Raw genomic sequence first — 17,969 nt, 5'->3', positions numbered from 1 at the left:
CCACTAGAAGGCACTAAATATTGAATTAAGAACAAATGAGGAAGTAGATTGATAGAATTGCAAGATAAGAGGGCGGAGAGAATGTGTGAAAACACCGACAGGTACTCGACCCACAAGAAACGGAGTGACGCATGCTGATTTAACATCCAAATGTTTGTTTGAAAATTAATGTTATCTAGGAAGGATCTGGGAACTTTTATTGATATTCCGTGAAGATGTTCGTCCTAAATGTCCTTTTCTTTGTGCCGCTCGTGGCACAAGCACGTGAGTTTTTTTTTTTCATCCGAACTCAAAGTGAAAGTAAAGGTTTCGTTAATGTCACGTCTTCGAAACTAAAGTGAATTTAAATCGAATCCCCAGATTTTCTGCATGTTTAGTTGTTAGATTGACGGAGAAGAAAATAGAAGCTATCAAATTAAAGTCACCTTTTAGGTGTAACGATTTAGTGCGCCTGTGCGTTAGGAACCCACAAAACAGATTTTAATTGAAATATTTCAAATTATTTCTTGTCAACGGAGTGCAAATTGTATAACGATATACGATGTGGCATTCCAGGAGAAACATGGAATGAAATAATCAAAAGAGAGAGAAAAAAAAAGTTATCCTCCTGTTCTTTATCTCATAAGTAAGGGTACATTTTGTTACATGTTTGCCCTGGAGTGCCACGTCTAATCTTGTTGCATACAATGTTTCACAACGTGGTTATCTTTATAAATGACAATAGATACAATACAATTCAATACATATTCTGTGCGAAAAAGTGTAAAAAAAAATAAAATAAAGGAAAATAATATTTCAATCAAATAAATAAATTACACTGTAAGAAAATAATAGTAAATCAAAATCTAAATAATATAAAAACATTTAAATGGAAAATAATAATTATAATTACAATGCAAACAAAAATAAAATCATAATATAAATACAAAACAAATTACCATTAAATAAAATGTTGATAAAATGTCAAATAAAATGTAAATGTGAATGCATTTATATAGCGCTTTTCAAGTCACTGAAGACCTTCTATAGTGCTTTACATTGTGCTTCACAATTACACTCACTTACCGATAGCGGTGTCACGAAAGGCAACTACCTGCTTTTTGGGGGCATTAGGGATTCAGTGTCTGCCCAAGGACACTTCGATATATAACACGGAAGAGCCGGGAATCGAACCTCCGAAGTCTTTATCCCAAGATGAGCTACTGCCGCCCAGGTGTGAATAGGAAAATAATTCTATTTATAATTTAGCTAGCTTTTAATTGTCTTTTATCTAGCAGTTGGTAAATAATTTTTGTATTCCAATCATTTTGTCATTGCTTATTTCAAAATTGGATACTAGAGGGCGGATCATACTGCCACGGTTGCCTGTATTGATACCTTAAAGGGACAGTGTGTAACATTATAATAATAATCAAAAAATCAAGAAATAACATTAGATAAAAGAAAAAAAAATAAATGCATACAACAATAAAATAGAAATAGATAAAAAATGTAATAATAATAATAAATTAAGTACAATTTAACAAAAAGAAAACCACTAAAACTAACAATGAAATACGCAAGATTAAGATTAAATTCAAACTTTAATCATATAAAAAAATAGAAAAAAATTATTTTCATAAAGTAAAAAAATCTGAATGGATAAAATTGAATTAAAAATAAAATGTTTTCATAAATCAAAAGAAATATTATAAAGTATAATATTGAATAAATAAAAATTCACAATTAAATGTGATTAAAATGTAATCTTACAAGAAAATACGTTAAAAAATCATATAATAAAGAAAGATAATTTAATAAATAAAAAAATATGTATTTAACAAATAAAATAACATTCAAATGTAAACAAAATCCAAATAAATAAAAATAAGGTTAATAATTTAAATAAATAAATGAATGGTAATGGACCCAGTGTTGTGGAATTATCTGCAACCTCAGTGGAACTGTTCGTAAATCTTGGCTTAAAACACAGATCTGTTCTATAGCATATGAATAACCTATATTTTATGTTGACAATATCTGTGTATTATTTGTTATTGCAACAGCCAATGCAGCCTTGTCATAGTGGAAGGGGGATTACCTCATATGCGGTCTCTTCTCAAAGTTTCTTCATTTTTCTGATGTTGAGGTTGTTGAGTTTTTCTTTGCCCTCGTGTAGGTTTTAGATCAGGGGGTGGTGTAATTGCAATAATCTGTGGTCTTTGCATCCCTATGAAATTATGGGCTATACAAATAAAAATGACTTGACTTGATTCATCAATATTTAATCTTAAAATGAATGAAAATGATATAATGAAGTAAATTTAATTTTAATCAATCAAAAAATAAAATTAAATTAAAAAATACAATTAAGTTAAATCAAAGTGTAAAATAAAATAAAATAATAATGAAATAAAATAAAATAATTTTGATGGATAATAAATTTTAAATAAAACGTAAGACTCAAAATAAAATAAAATGGCAATAAAAATAAAATGTAATTGTAGAATAAAATGAAAAAATAAATAAATAATAAAGTGAAATAATAAATGAATAAATCGACATTAAAATGTAATTAAAAATAAATATAAATGATATAATAAATGAACATTTTTTTAAAAATCAAATTAAATTTAAAACAATATTTCTATCCATCTATCTACCTTGGTCATATCCCTTAAGAGGGGTGACCGACAGCAAGACAAATGCATACAATAACAAAGAAAATAAAAGGGAAAAAAATAGCAAAAAAAAAAAAAAACACACAAAAATGTTTGGACCATGGCCAACCCAATTGCCCAAACACCCTAACAAGTTGGGCACCTCGGCACCTAAGTTGGTCATGCTTTCGTCCCTCCAGATGAAATGGGACACCAGAAAGCGGCCATGTCACTCGGGTCAGGGTGACACAACACACTCTTTTGTTCAACAGCAGGGCCCGACAGCTTTCACTGGTTTACCCCTGCCGCATCATACGGGTATCCAGCCCATCCTTAAGAACGTGTCCACAATCCCACTATCCTTTCACAACACCTCTCCACTCCTTTCTATCACCAACAAGAGCTCTGGCTTCTATTATATTTAGACCTCTTTCCTGCAGTGCACTCATAACATCATCCATCCACGTCAATCGCGGCCTTCCTCTTGGTCTCCTTCCATTGACTTCTGCTCTGTAGATCCTCTTCAACATTCGCTCCTCATCCATCCTCTCCATGTGTACAAACCAACCGAGTACTCTCTTATCAACACGCTTGCTCAGTTCCACGACTACTCCAGTTCTGTCTCTCACAATTTTATTTCTCAATCTATCCAATCTTGTCACTCCTAACATAGTCCTCAAACACTTCATCTCAAAAACATTCAATTTCCTTCTTAAATTTGCATTCAGGCTCCAAGTCTCTGCACCATACAACACAGTCGGCACAATCACACTCTCATACAGTCCCCTCTTAACATCCATACTCATACTCTTGTTGTTCATCACTCTCCTCAGAGCACCCAAAACCTTGCTTCCTTGATTCACTCTGTGCAATACCTCGCACTCCATTCCCCCAACTGCAGCCACATCACAACCCAAGTACCTAAAGCTTTCCACTCCTTCCAGCACCTGTTCATGCAACCTGATTTCTGATGTCATGCCCACTCCATCACGTGAAGAACACTTCATCACCTTACTCTTCCCAACACTGCTGCTTTTACCAACCTTTTCTTCACTTTTTATCTTTCATACGCATCGCCACTCTTATCTTGCAGCCACTTCTCAAAAGCACGTCTCTTTTCTGTCACAGCCTCTGATACCTCATCATTCCACCATTCACTTCCTTTCATAATACCTCGACCAACTTTTCTCCTTCCACACACTTATTTTGCACTCCTCAACACTGCCTCTTTAAACTACTTCCATTCCATTTCCACACTCTCCATTTCTCTTCTACTAATCCGTTCATACTCTTCCCTTATCCTCTCTTTAAACTCTCTTTCCTTTTCTGCCTTATTCAACTCTGACATTTTCACCTCTTCCCTCACTCTCTTCTTATAACTAGCCCTCCACGATCCATCTATTCTCAGTTTTCCTTCCACATAAAAATGATCAGACACACCACTCATTTCACCTCTGTAAACATGCACATCCAACAATTTACTCAACATCCCTTTCTTAACCACTACATAATCCATCAGTGCTCTGTCCACCATCCACTCTGACAAAGGTATACTTATTCACGTCCCTCTTTTTAAAAAAATGTATTTCCAATCGCCAACTCATTTTCCACACATAACTCAATCAATTTCTTCCCACTCTCATTTCTTCCTGGTACTCCATATCTACCAATCACATTTTCAACCGTTTCATCACCCGCTCTAGCATTAAGGTCACCTAGTATTACCACTTTCCACCCTTCTTTCGCACTTGCCACACATTCGGACAAGAGTCCTTCCAGAACTCCTCTCTCTCCTCAGCGCTTCTTTCTGAACCAGGTCCATATGCACTTATAAACATCCATACTTCTACACCCCACTTCAATCTCACCCACATCAATATGGAAGATATCTCTTTCCACTCCACCAGTTTTTCCTTTGCTTTCTCACTCACAAGCACAGCCACTCCTTCTCTAGCATGTCCACCCGTAACTCCAGACCTTCTACCATACATACCTCAAAGCTGTAATTCACCCTTTCCTTTCATCTTTGTTTCACTCAAGGCTAACACATCAGCCTTCCTTTTAGTCATCATCCTTCCGATCTCCTCTTTCTTCCACTCAGTCGCTTTACTTCCACATCCTCTCACATTTAGTGACCCTATACAGTAACTAGGGTTTGCGAGACCTTCCGTCTCCCGCCCCCCTTTCTTTGCCTTGCTGTCTCTTAGGGAGTTGAGATAGAGAGGAGAGGATCCCCAGTCCCCTCGCTCCCTCCACTTTAATCGCCTCTTACGACACACAGCGGGCCATGGTGGGAGAATTCTTTTACCTCTCACAAGGAGAGGCCCCCTCACCAGAGCGACATCAAAACAATATAGGAACATTAAAATGGAAGCGTCATATAAAATTAAGAAAATAATATAATCAAGTAAAACAATTTTGTTAAAAAAGAAAATGAACACAAATCACTTAAAAATACTATTAAAAATACAATTACATAAAAATAAATTCAAAGTTACAATAAAATAAAAATTCTGGATATTTTTTTGGGGGGGGAAATTACCCAGTCCTATTTACAACCTCGAATCATCTTTTTTAGAGCGTCATAGTTTGATCTACATCTACACATGGCTCTCGGGGGATGCGAAACTCCCACCAGGCTTGCATAAATTCACGGCCATGGGCTTGCTGGATGGTCAGGTAATTGATTACTATGACAGCCACACCATGAAAAAAGCACCTGAGCAGCCTTGGATTGCGGAGGAACTGGGCACAGTATACTGGGATAAAGGAACCGAATCCAGGAAGAACAAACAGCTGTGGTTTGGCATCAACATGGACATCCTGCTCAAGCGTATGGGACACAACCGTTCGGGTAGGACATTCTATGAAAGTTATACTTTTCTATATCTTATCCAGTACGTGATACCAAATTCTTAAACATGCAAATGTGAGGACATTATACATGGTTCTTGCATAAAATCTATATACATTCCATCGATATATTCCAATTCTTTCCGGGTGTAAAGTAAGCTACTTTTAGTTGTGTATTTCTCAGATTCCTATGCTATGAAATTAACTTGTTTAACCTGTTTTTCCATTTTCAATATACAAGTAATCATCACACACACACACACACACACATAGTCACGTTTCAAAGATCCATGTTTTCAGTCTAATTCCATTGTTTGTGATACGTTTTCAATGTTTTTCTATTGTATGTAATGTAATACATATGCACGACTCCATTGTAGTCACCGTGCATGCGTGACCTTCCAATAAATACGTCTGCTGAACCGGATGTAGTCAAAACGGCCTGGGCGGCCAAACAAGATGGCTGCTGAGAGCTCACTACATGCGCAGTAGTTTTAACCAATTAATAATTATAATAATTAAATGCCTCTACTTGAATATTTTTGTCAGAGTTGATATCTTTATAAACTTCGAAACCGTGATAATTAATTTTGAAGACAGAATGTCTTGTCTTTGTTATCCTGAGCGGTGATGTCCTAGGTGGAACAGCAGCACCCTAATGAGCCAGTCCCCTTATCATTTCATGTGTTAATTAGTCGAAGAGGTTACAAGTGTTTTAGGCCAAGTTAGGGTAGCTTTTTAGAGATTGCTTAGGCATTGTGTCGCAGGAGGATGCAGTAATGGTACAACAAAGGGTGAGCAGCCAAAAGGAGGCAGATTGGCCCAAATAACACACAGAGAGACGCCAACAGGGGGCTAACCTGGATCGATGAAAGGCAGCCGCAGCCTTGCCTTAAAAACGCTAGGCTGGCTGACAAAAAAACTTGCAGTGAGCAGCAAGCCTAACCGGGAACCAACAACAGCGATAAACGCGAAGCCAGCCGGCAATAGACCAAGGGACAAGGCAAACCGACGCTAACGTCAGGCTAGCCAGCCAAACCACACACGGTGGGCAGCGAAAAAAGCCTTCGGCAACCCCGATGCTAACGGGGGGTAGCCGGACAGAATTATACCAACAGCGACACGTACACTGAAATACACAGATGAAAAGCCACAATCACCTCCCTCTAAGCAGAAATGAGCCTTATGCAATCGCTGTTCACTACAATAGCTATCTTCTTTTGAGCTGGCCTCACATGTTTTGTTAATAGGATTTGCCATTTTGAAAGTGTTTTGTTCCTTCAATGATGACACAGATCGACAGCTAACAAGTCAGATAAGTAAACTTTAAGTGTCTCGAGTGCCTATATGAAAAAGTACATTTCTGTTTGGGAATACTTTTAATGTTGCCATAATCAGGGTTGGGTAGGGTTACTTTAAATTACTAAATTTTGTGCAGGCTTGGGGAGTAACGGAATACATGGAACGGCAAAAATGATGTTGGCAAGCTGTTTGGATTTATTTTCATTTTGTTTCTGTCGCATTTTATGTTAGTTTTGCCGGAGATCAAAGCCAGGAGAGAAAGCTTACCACGTGTTTTGAGTCATAATATTATTCATATTTAGTTTCTTTTGTCTTTTATTAGCATATTTGGTATTGGAGTAATCCAAAAGTAATTGAAAGTAATCAAGTTAAAGTAACCCTACCCAACCCTGTTCATTATACCCCTCAGATTTGCACGTCCTACAGTGGCGTCACGGTTGCTACAGCGACCTGCATCCCAACGGCACCCTGGCGTCTCTTGGCGGCGTGTACACATACAGTTACGACTTCAAGGACTTCCTGTCCTTTAATGACATGCGCAGAGATTGGGTGGCAAAGTCTCCAAAAGCGGTCGAGACAAGAGACAAGTGGGAAAACATAGATCTCCTGAAGGACTACACCATGCATTACTTGAACGATGAGTGCATGCAGTGGACGGGACGTTTCCTCGAGTATCGGCGTGATGGAACAAAGAGCAGAGGTATGTATACAGTTTTGTTGTTTTTTTAATATCAGAGATGGATTGTGTCTGCGCGCAAAAATAGAGTAGGATAACATCTACCACTTTGTAATGTTAAAAGGATGTTATGTATGTAATAGTGGTAAAAGAGTATTATATTTTTTGTTCATAGAATTTGTATATGTTCTGTACTGGCAGTAAGTGAGGTCAACATTAAGAATTAATCATAACAGCACTGTCCGCTAATGCTAGCGACTACGCCTAAATTTGCATTTGCAGCTAGCTAGCACTTAGCGTTCTTAAGGCTCGTATTGTCAGCTTATTTCAGCAACACAAATTTTAGCTGCCTAATTAATTACCACTACCTGCTAAAGCTAGCGTTTGAGTCTACCGACACATGATTGTTCAATGGTGACATAATAATCAAAACAACAAACCGTAGTGCGTGATAGCCAAAATAAAAACCAAATGCGCGCAATAACAATAATAGATGATAAAATAGACAGACCTGGCAACCCCAGACGCCTTCATTGGAGCAGTCTGATAGTAAATAACAGAATAAACAATACATTTAGCACAGAAGCAAAGAAACATAACAACTTACTTAGTGACTTATTTGAACAGCGACACTATTTGAAAATACAGCTTACACAGGCAGTGGAAATTGTCAAATGCAGACCTGGCCCATCCAGTCCTGTAGGGACGCATGTGCTGCATAATTCGTTAGGTATCTCTGCTTAGAACACGTAAATCCAATCACTAGGATCGTTAACAAGCTCCTTCCAAGCTGATAATATCTATCACCTGAGTTTAAGAAGAGAAATTTCCAAAAGCATGAAGGCTATGCAGCCTCGAGGACTAGTGTCCAGGGGCCTCATTACAAAAGACTACGTACGCACAAAACAAGTCGTACGCCATTTGTAATCAAAGTTTGGTACAGGGCCGCAACAACGAATCAATGAAGTCGATTATTAAAAGCGTTGACAACTAATTACCTTATCGATTCATCATTTTGTGCACTTTGTGAGCCACTAAGCACACTCATCAATGCAAATAAGTGCATTGGATCTTGTAAAGTTGTAGTACCACTTAATCCGGCTGAGAACGCTATGAGGCCCTTTTTATAAAGAGTCATGTTTATTAGTACACTTTATCCTATTGGAGCTTAATCACAAAAAGTCTAAAAGGGCTTTTCAGACATTTTTAACATGAAATATAAGTAATGACAGAGGTCACAATATCCCTAAACATTATCTAATAAGTTGAAATGTTACCTCTTTCAAAAAAGAAAACTCAAGTAAAACGCTTTATTAATATTTTGAATTCATTTTAGTTTGTAGCTATTCTAAAGCAGTTTTAGGGGGTCGCTTATATGGAATGTAGGCATATATGCCACTATTTATGGTACTTGAAGTCATTTTGGTTTTGCTGTTTTTTAAGGTTGAATATATTCTACTATATTCGTTTTAAACGGCACAATCCTTTCCTTGGATTAATTGCAGAAGTGGACATGTATTCTTGATTTGGGACGCAGCTTGTCATTAGGGTGGATTCTGGTATGGTGGGTCCTCAAGTCAGACTAGTTGAGAACCAGTGCTTTAGAGTATCTTTCAATTTTGAAAATTGCATCATTACAAACAAAATGGGCATTAAACAGTCATACGCTACAAAGTTAACACGGGAACAAAAGTGCTGCCGAAATACAGAGAAAAAATGATGAAAATAAATTAATAAGATGGTAAAAAGATTAATCATGACATGTTTATCTCAACCCAAAGGGCAGCCTTTTGGGCATATTGTATATTTTTAGCACATTGTAATGTTGACCAAAGATTTAACCGGGGGAAAAAAAACAAATTGGTTGACTACAGTTTTCAAACTGGCTTTACATTTTTGATATTTTTTTGGCGGATGTTAATGCACATAAAAAAAATATTTTTTGCCCATACTTCATTTTTCTGTTTTGTGTGATAAGTCTGAATGTGATCTTTGAATAAGGTGGTAAGGAGTATCTCACACATTTGTGGGTGTATAGCATACAGATGTACTTATTTGTAATTCTTATTTGTCAAACACTTGCTTTTTTTTATTGTTTTATGTTATAGAATATTCTGTTGTGTTGTGGATTATTTTTTCTATCTTTCTAAAACGTGAATAAGCGAATATAGAAAGAAATTAAAAATGTGTTTTTAAAAAATCAGACTAATCGATTAATCGAAAGAATAATTGACGGATTCATCGATTATTAAAATGATCTAGTTTGGTATTTATAAAAAACAAACTTGACAGGAGAATTTGTGGACAGGTGCTTGAAATCCTTGAAAATGCTAGAATTTTATTGCTGTGTTTTCAAAGATTGAAAAGTGCTTGAATTTTGGATGGAGTGCTGGATTTTTATGTAACTCATATGAAAATAGATTAAGGTTGATTCTGAAATCCTATCGCATAAAAGTACTTTTTTTTTTGGACTGATAATAGGTTTATCAATCTTGTCCAGGACTGGTCATGAAACTGAAATAGAAAAAGAAGAGAATTATTAAAATAATATTAACCAAGCTTAGATTATGTCATCCAACACCCTAAACCAGAAGACAGTCTTCATTATGGCAGGCATTTTACCTGCCAAATTCTGACTCCCGGCTAATATGGACCTTGTTTGAGATATAGACTTGTGATTTCTTGGGTAACTCTCTATGACATAAATATGTCAGCACAGTGATTTTGATGAGTTTCAGAACGTTTCTCATAATATTACTATTATTAATAATAATAATAGTAGTAATAAAACTGGATTTGTCAAACACCTATTCAGTAACACATCACAAAGTGGAGGTATTCCTCTCTAGTTGGATCCCAAAACCAAAAAAACATAATAGGTTTAAAGTGTGTCTTACTTTGCAAACAGTATAGGCAGGGAAGTCCGATTTTAAATGGAAAAAAAAAAAAAAAGATTTGTTTACACCGCGGGAACCAATGCAGAGTTTCATTCACAATAAAATAAAATACATATGGCTATTATATTACATCAAATAAAGGCTATTTGTGTACAATTAGTTGTGATCGTGTATATCATAGCGTACATTGATTCGTCTCCGGTGTTGGTGACTTTTTCTTCCGCGTTAACAAACGCATTTTGTAGAATACGATCGCGCTTTATTGTTTTAATAAACGCGTTATATAGACTACGATCGCTTAATTGTTTTAATTAGCTCACTTTATTGTTTTAATAAACTTATTATATAGAATGCGATCGCTTTTGTCGGAAGCGCAGCAGAATGCGTGTTCACGCGAGGGGGGGAGGATTTTGCAGGGGAGATGGATTTAGGCACTACACCGTAACTGAACACAGAGGGTTTTAATGTATCCACCTTTTCAGACTTGTCCTTGAATTCATGTTCATGTTTTGTCTCGTAATGACGTTTAACACTTTAAGTGCGAGGTACAACGCTCTTGAGGCATAATGCACAAACAGCACTGTCATTTTTTTGCACAAAGCTCCATTCGTCTGTCCACGCTGGCTGGAAAGAACGAGATTTTTCCGCTCGAGGAGCCGTCATGATTCGGCTGTCGTGATTCGTTCATTTATCGCACGCCGGTGTTTCTGTGAGAGGGTTAAAACACAGATCTGCGAGGCACCGCGCAGACACACGCTCGCCGTAAAGCCGCTAAACAATGAAAGCGCGCAATCAAAATGTCTAAATTTCAGGTAAAAATGCGCATTAAAAAAAAAATCATTATTACTTTGCCGTGCGCTCGCGTGCCACTGGTTAACCCCTCGCGTGCCACTGCTGGCATGCGTGCCATAGGTTGTCGACCCCTGCCCTAAACCATTTTTGACTATAATTTTATGCTAAAAAGCATTATGCATTAAATGTGGTGTTCGTAGTTAGAGGTGTCCTTAAAAAGTTCAAAAAAATAATAATTTATCAACGGGTGGATGCTAATAGATACCAGCTAACAACTTTCTCAAGGTTTCTTTATTTTCCTCATGTTGAGGTTTTGAGTTTTCCTTGCTCTCATGTAGGTTTTAGATCAGGGGTGGTGTTGTCTGTAGTTTGCAATAGTCTGTGCAGCCCTTTGAGATACCTTGTAATAAAGGGCTATACAAAAAAAACATGCCTTGACTTCACTTTCACGGATCTCTGGCTTCCATAATTCTGGAGAAAGGGGAAACTATGACCCAAAGGCAGATGGATGAAACCAAAGAAAGTATCTGAAATCGACACGTTAGTACCCCCCAAAAAAATCAAATGGGCTTTTCACATAACACATAGGAAGAGTATATTTGAAAGAAACCCAATAAAGAGGCGCAATCGACGTCGACTATCCGCATAGCAAACGTACAAATGTATAAGTTGTTAAATTGTCAATAATCAATGATTTTTATTGATGACTAAAATGTCATGGTTGCTCCACAAGACAGTTGGTCGAATTTATTTCTGCTGCGGTCCGGTTTTGTTCCAAAAAATGCACCGCAGGGTGAAATGTCCTTACTGGTGCAAACATAGTAAAAATAATTTGTATCCAATTTTTGGGGGAATGAAATAGAACAGTCAAGAACAAAGCATTTGCACCTTGTAGAAATCACTTTTGAGCAAGTTGAAAATGTTTAATATCGCAAATTGATACCTTATCTTCTGAACATTCGTCTCCAGTTTTAACCGTTGAGAATTTGACAGTTTTAGTGAAATACGCTTTATAGTGAAGCGCATAACAGTTTTCTATGCATGTGATATTTTGAAGATGACTCATTTGAATCACAGGTTAATCCCAATAAAAGTGCTCGTTGACTTGTCCATCGATTGCTAAATAAAGGCGATGTCATTTTGCCAAAGTAAGTATGTTCAACCTGCTCGAAAATAATTTCTCCAAGGTACACAAGGTTTAAATACTCTGTGCTTTACTGTTCCATTACAATCCCCACCAAAATCGGATACAAAGTTGTTTTAGTGACGTTTCACGCGGGGGTGCATTTTTCAGCACAACACCACTCCTCTGCATTTTTGGCATTCATGATACCAACGTCAAGCAGCCACAACCACCACCCCACCCCCGAATAAAAATTGTTTCCGACAATCCACCTCACCCACGAGAACCTCCTCTTCGTATTGTGTAAAAATGCTCCTTTTGGTTCTTTACTTCGCTTTAGCCATCTCCGCCTTTGGTACGTTTGAATATTCATCAAAAGCTATCCCATGGCCTTTTACAGGCATAAAAGGGCAGTTCCCTCACCTGCGCCAACGTTAGAGTGGATTGTGATTTTTAAATAGCACCAGGCGTGGGACGTGCCTGCGCACTGTTAAATTGGACAGTTTTTGTTCAAAGGCGTGTTTCCTCTGTACGCCACCTTTAGTGATCTTTCCTACACACGGTTTTAGAAATAAGGACCCTCGGTACTCCAGTCCTGGAGGCCCGCATGTCCTGTACGTTTTTTGAGGTTTCTCTGCTCCAATACCCGTGATTCCAATCACTAGGATTGTGAACAAGCTCTTGCCGAGTGGATAATTTCACCTGAGTTGAAGAAAAGAAATCTCCAAAATCATACATGACATCCGGCCCTCAAGGACCGAAGATCCCAAGTCTGGTCTAATGAATTCCCTCATCCTTTCACAGCGCCCCCTTCGGTGGACATCTTCGCCAAGAAGACACACGACCCAGACAAGCTACTGCTGACCTGCTTAGCTAGCGGCTTCCCCCACAACGAAGTGGTCGTAGAGATGCGGCGGAACGGCCGCACTCTCTCAAGAGAGGAGGGCGTCACCTCTTCGGGCGTCCGGCCTAATGAAGACGACACCTACCAGAAGCGGGAACAGGTCGAGTTCCTCAGGAAAGACTGCGGCAATTTCTCTTGCGTCCTCAAACATCAGGCGTCCGGGCTTCACGTGGAAACATTTTGGGGTGAGACATGGGCAGAGCCGTATCAAAAAGGTTTGGTCCCCATTATTGCTGATTCCATACATTTGCCTTACAGATGGAAAGATATTGAATTCTTGCAAGTTCGATGTGAACGCTCTCACTGATGGTGTGATGGTTGCATTGATAGTTATATCAGCAGCCATTTTGAGCTTGGTCTTTTACAGAAGGTTAAAAGGAGGTGTGTTGCAAGGGAAATGATCTATCATTTGTCACCTACTTCAGTGGTTGGCAACCTTCTCTGTACCACGTACCGGTTCATTGTCTGTCAATATTTTCACGTCCTGTCCCAAGGGAAGCGTTGAATATGTTCAGTTTTTCTAAAATAATAATAAAGATAATGATAACAATTTTGACATTTGTAATAACAACATGAACAATAATAATGAGCATAAATCCACTGTGCAGTCATGTGGAACATTTAGATGTCCTCGTAACATCACACCAAAATCACATTAATTCATTTTCTTAACCACTTACCCTCACGCAGAGTGCGGCACGTGCAGGGCCCATCACAGCCATATTTTTGGAAAGTAGGAAGAAACTGGCGTGCACAAGGGCACAGGGAGAATATGTAAACTCCACACAAGGAAACCGGTACCCGGAATCAAACCACGGACCTCTGAAATGTACGGCGGATGTGCTAATAGCAATACACTCTGGTCGCTTTTGTAACTTTTAACGCAAATCGCCACTTAGATCCACGTACCAAGACATTAAAAATACAAACTCACCAACTAAACCAACCCCGCGAAAAAGCTTGTTGGTTTTATTCTCTGTGTCTTAAATTAGGTCCATGCATCCATGCATTATCCAACTCCATTGCCAAAGGTTTTTCCTTGGCAGCAACTTTGTTTACCTTCTAGCATGACATAGTTGACCATTCTCAACGCTGATTGGCTTTAAGCACAACAGTTTGGTTTGATTCATTTTTCATTGTATCTTCGGCAGGCAGGAATCTGTTTCCAACGTGACCGCCCAACAGGCAACTGTGCTCGCCCGTGCGAACCACAATGATTTGAATTCAAACGCTCTACCTCGAAGTCTCAGTTCATGTTCAGTCTGAAACGTAGTAGTGTTAGTAAAACAAAATTAGGTAAAAATAATGGAACTTATTTTTCTGTCCGTGCGGCCAGGTACCAAACTACCCAAAGCCCGATAGCGGTCTGGGGCTCGGTGGTTGCCGACCACTGACCTACTTAATATGCCAACGCATAATCGGTCTTTGTTTGCAGGTGCTGCCAAGAAGTATCAACGCCCCGTTGAAGGTAATCTGATAAATACAGTAGACCCCCAGGATACTACAGTATATGAATCAGTTCTGAAGTTGGGGTTGCAATGGAAAATAGCCATAATCTACTGAATTGACTTCATGTGATCTCAACATCACCCTCACAAACTCTTCTTTCACTTCTAACTTATTTTTTCATCAGCCCTCCGTCAGCTTTTGCACTTTGGGTCTTCCTCTGATTCGAGGCAAAGCTCCAGTTCCACTGGTTGGTTGCAAACAAAGTAACGCTCGGTAACGCTGCATAGTTAGTGAGGACATTGACCTGTGACCTTTGTGTTGTGTGCCCTCTGCAGAAGAAGGGGAGACGAGCAGCCCGCTGTCCTCCTTTGAATGACGTCCTCAGAGTAGCCCAGATCATCCTCACATAAGAAATTACATCTGCATTATCATGTAGCAAGTATTGAGTTAACACTGTATAATTATGATCTTTTTTACAAAAGGTAAACTAATTGCTTGTGAGCTAGTATCAAAAGATTAAGTTCAACTGCTGGAGGGCAGGAACAGTAAATAAAGACCCAGACCAAGTATTTAACTTTGTGCAATATACTGGACTGTCTCAGAAAATTAGAATATTGTGATAAAGTTCTTTATTTTCCGTAATGCAATTAAAAAAACAAAAATGTCATACATTCTGGATTCATTACACATCAACTGAACTATTTCAAGCCTTTCATTATTTGAATATTGCTGATTTTGGCTTACAGCTGAAAAAAACTCTAAAATCCTATCTCAAAATATTAGAATACTTCCTCGGACCAAGTAAAAAAAATTTTATAACAGCAAAACTAAATCAAACATTTGAAAATGTCCATTGATGCACTCAGTACTTGGTTGGGAATCCTTTTACACGGATTACTGCATCAATCCGGCGTGGCATGGAGGCAATCAGCCTGTGGCATTGCTGAGGTGTTATTGATGCACAGGATGCTTCGATAGCGGCCTTCAGCTCATTTGCATTTGTAGGTCTGGTGTCTTTCATCTTCTTCTTAACTATACCCCACAAATTCTCGATGGGGTTCAGGTCAGGGGAATTAGCAGGCCAATCAAGGACAGTGATGCCATGGTCAGTGCACCAGTTACTGGTGGTTTTGGCACTGTGGGCAGGTGCCAGATCATGCTGGAAAATGAAATACTCATCTCCATAGAGCTTTTCAGCAGATGGAAGCATGTAGTGCTCTAAAATCTCTTGGTACACAGTTGCATTTACTCTGGACTTGATGAAACACAGTGGACCAACACCAGCAGCTGACATGGCTCCCCAAACCATTGCTGACTGTGGGAACTTCACACTGGATTTCAAGCAACTTGGATTTTGCTCTTCTCCAGCCTTTGACTCCAAATGAAATGCAAAACTTGCTTTCGTCTGAAAAGAGGACTTTGGACCACTCTGCAACTGTCCAGTGCTTCTTCTCCATAGCCCAAGTCAGACGCTTCTTCCGTTGTCTTGAGTTCAGAAGTGGCTTGACCATGGGAATACGGCTATTGTAGCCCATTTCCCGGACACGTCTGTGAACTGTGGCTTTTGATACCTGGACTCCAGCTTCAGCCCACTGTCTTTGAAGCTCCCTCAAATTCTGGAAGTGGCTCTTCTTTACAATTTTGTTAAGGCTGCGGTCATCTCTCTTGGTTGTGCAGCGTTTCCGGCCACATTTTTCCCTTCCAACAGACTTTTTGTGGATATGCTTTGAAACTGCACTCTGTGAACAGCCTGCTCTTTGAGAAATTTCTTTTTGTGTCTTACCCTCCATCAGGAGGGTATCAATGATGGTCCTCAGATCAGCAGTCTTCCCCATACTTGTGATTTAGTTTACTGAACCAAGCTGAGTGTTTTTAAGGCTCAGGAAACCCTCGCAAGGTGTTTCGAGTTAATTAGATGATTCAGGTGATTAGTTGAATAGCCTACTTGTATACTTTTTCTTGATATTCTAATATTTTGAGATAGGATTTTTGAGTTTTCTTTAGCTGTAAGCCAAATTCAGCAATATTAAAATAATAAAAGGCTTGAAATAGTTCAGTTGATGTGTAATGAATCCAGAATGTATGACATTTTTGTTTTTTTAATTGCATTACAGAAAATAAAGAACTTTATCACAATATTCTAATTTTCTGAGACAGTCCAGTATATATATATATATACATATATAAATACTGTATATATATATATATATATATATATATATAATTGTAAAGAATAAAAATGTAAGTGTACAAAGATAGAAAACAAAAAACAAACTGAAGTTATAGAACAAGTTCAATAGTGACATTCTGTTAAAATCGCTATCCCCTGTGAAAAAAATCAGCAATATTATCGAGCAATAAGGGTTCGCTTGCTCTGTCTACTAGAAATGCTAGGAATTTTGCTTTCAAGATTGTCAAAAACCTCTATTATAGCAAAAAGACCTGGTGAAAATAAATGTAAACTCTATTTACTGTTCAAATGGCCCTCCTGTTTAGCTCACCAATGATAGGTTTACATTGTGTAATAATATCATAATGATACAGTGTTAACTGGGCTAAGATAAAAAGAGTTATGATTTTTTTTTTTTATTAAATGTTTAGTTTTGTATACAATAATTGCACTTTATAGGTTTTCATCACGGTTCAAACACTTTTCTTGAGCACAATCTTAATTATTTGGGGTATTTTGTACAACTTCGATATTACTTTGGAGATGAAAGTGAAATAACCCTTTTTTTTCTTGCTGTTTTAACATTTAACCAAAGCTAAAAAAAAAAAGTGTCTTTTTTAATAGCTATATTGTCAAAATCGTTCTTTTTAAAAAATATATTCTAAACAAAGTCAATGATTATAGGAAATAAAATAAAATGGTCAACATTGGTTCTTATTTTTGTTTCAGACAAAACAATTGAGATTTTTCTTTTGTAACTATGACGAGATTTTTTGGGAAGTATTTTATAGACAAAAATACTTCCCAGGTCCAGGAGTAAATAAGACATTCAAAATAAATAAAGTGACCCGTGTCCTTCTGATTTCTCTGTTTGGCACTAAGACCCATCCATCCGTTATCTGCACCGCTTATCCTCAGTAGGGTCGCAGGGGTGCTGGAGGGGATGTCAGCCAGTTGCAGGTCACACAGAAGCAGACAACTCACTCGCTCATTCACACCGGCCAATTAACCTGAGAAGCATGTTTTTTGAATGTGGGAGGAAACCGGAGTACCCGGAGAAAACACACGCAAGCACGGGGAGAACATGCAAACTCCACACAGGAGGTTCGATCTCATGTCCTCGATACGCTAACCACTGCGCCGCCGTGCTGCTCTTGGCACTAA

General features: G+C 38.2%; 1 protein-coding gene across 2 annotated transcripts; it reads left to right on the top strand.

The window, feature by feature from the left end:
• Positions 1–57: 57 nt before the first annotated feature.
• On the top strand, positions 58–17,667 carry LOC148370856 (major histocompatibility complex class I-related protein 1-like). Of its 2 annotated transcripts, XM_088328632.1 has the most exons (9): positions 58–101; positions 180–264; positions 5,218–5,493; positions 7,204–7,494; positions 13,087–13,371; positions 13,445–13,567; positions 14,622–14,654; positions 14,820–14,882; positions 14,971–17,667. In XM_088328632.1, exons 2-9 carry the CDS (start codon positions 216–218, stop codon positions 15,009–15,011), a joined length of 1,161 nt encoding a protein of 386 aa, XP_088184758.1. In that variant the 5' UTR covers positions 58–101; positions 180–215; the 3' UTR covers positions 15,012–17,667. The 2 variants fall into 2 exon arrangements, with proteins under 2 accessions (XP_088184758.1, XP_088184757.1); XM_088328631.1 differs by lacking the exon at positions 58–101 and having other exon boundaries at positions 108–264.
• Positions 17,668–17,969: the final 302 nt, after the last annotated feature.

This window comes from Urocampus carinirostris, chromosome 2 (assembly GCF_059441175.1).
Source record: "Urocampus carinirostris isolate Australia breed hairy pipefish chromosome 2, RoL_Ucar_1.0, whole genome shotgun sequence".
NCBI lineage: Eukaryota > Metazoa > Chordata > Actinopteri > Syngnathiformes > Syngnathidae > Urocampus > Urocampus carinirostris.
This window is presented reverse-complemented; position numbering and strand designations above follow the sequence as displayed.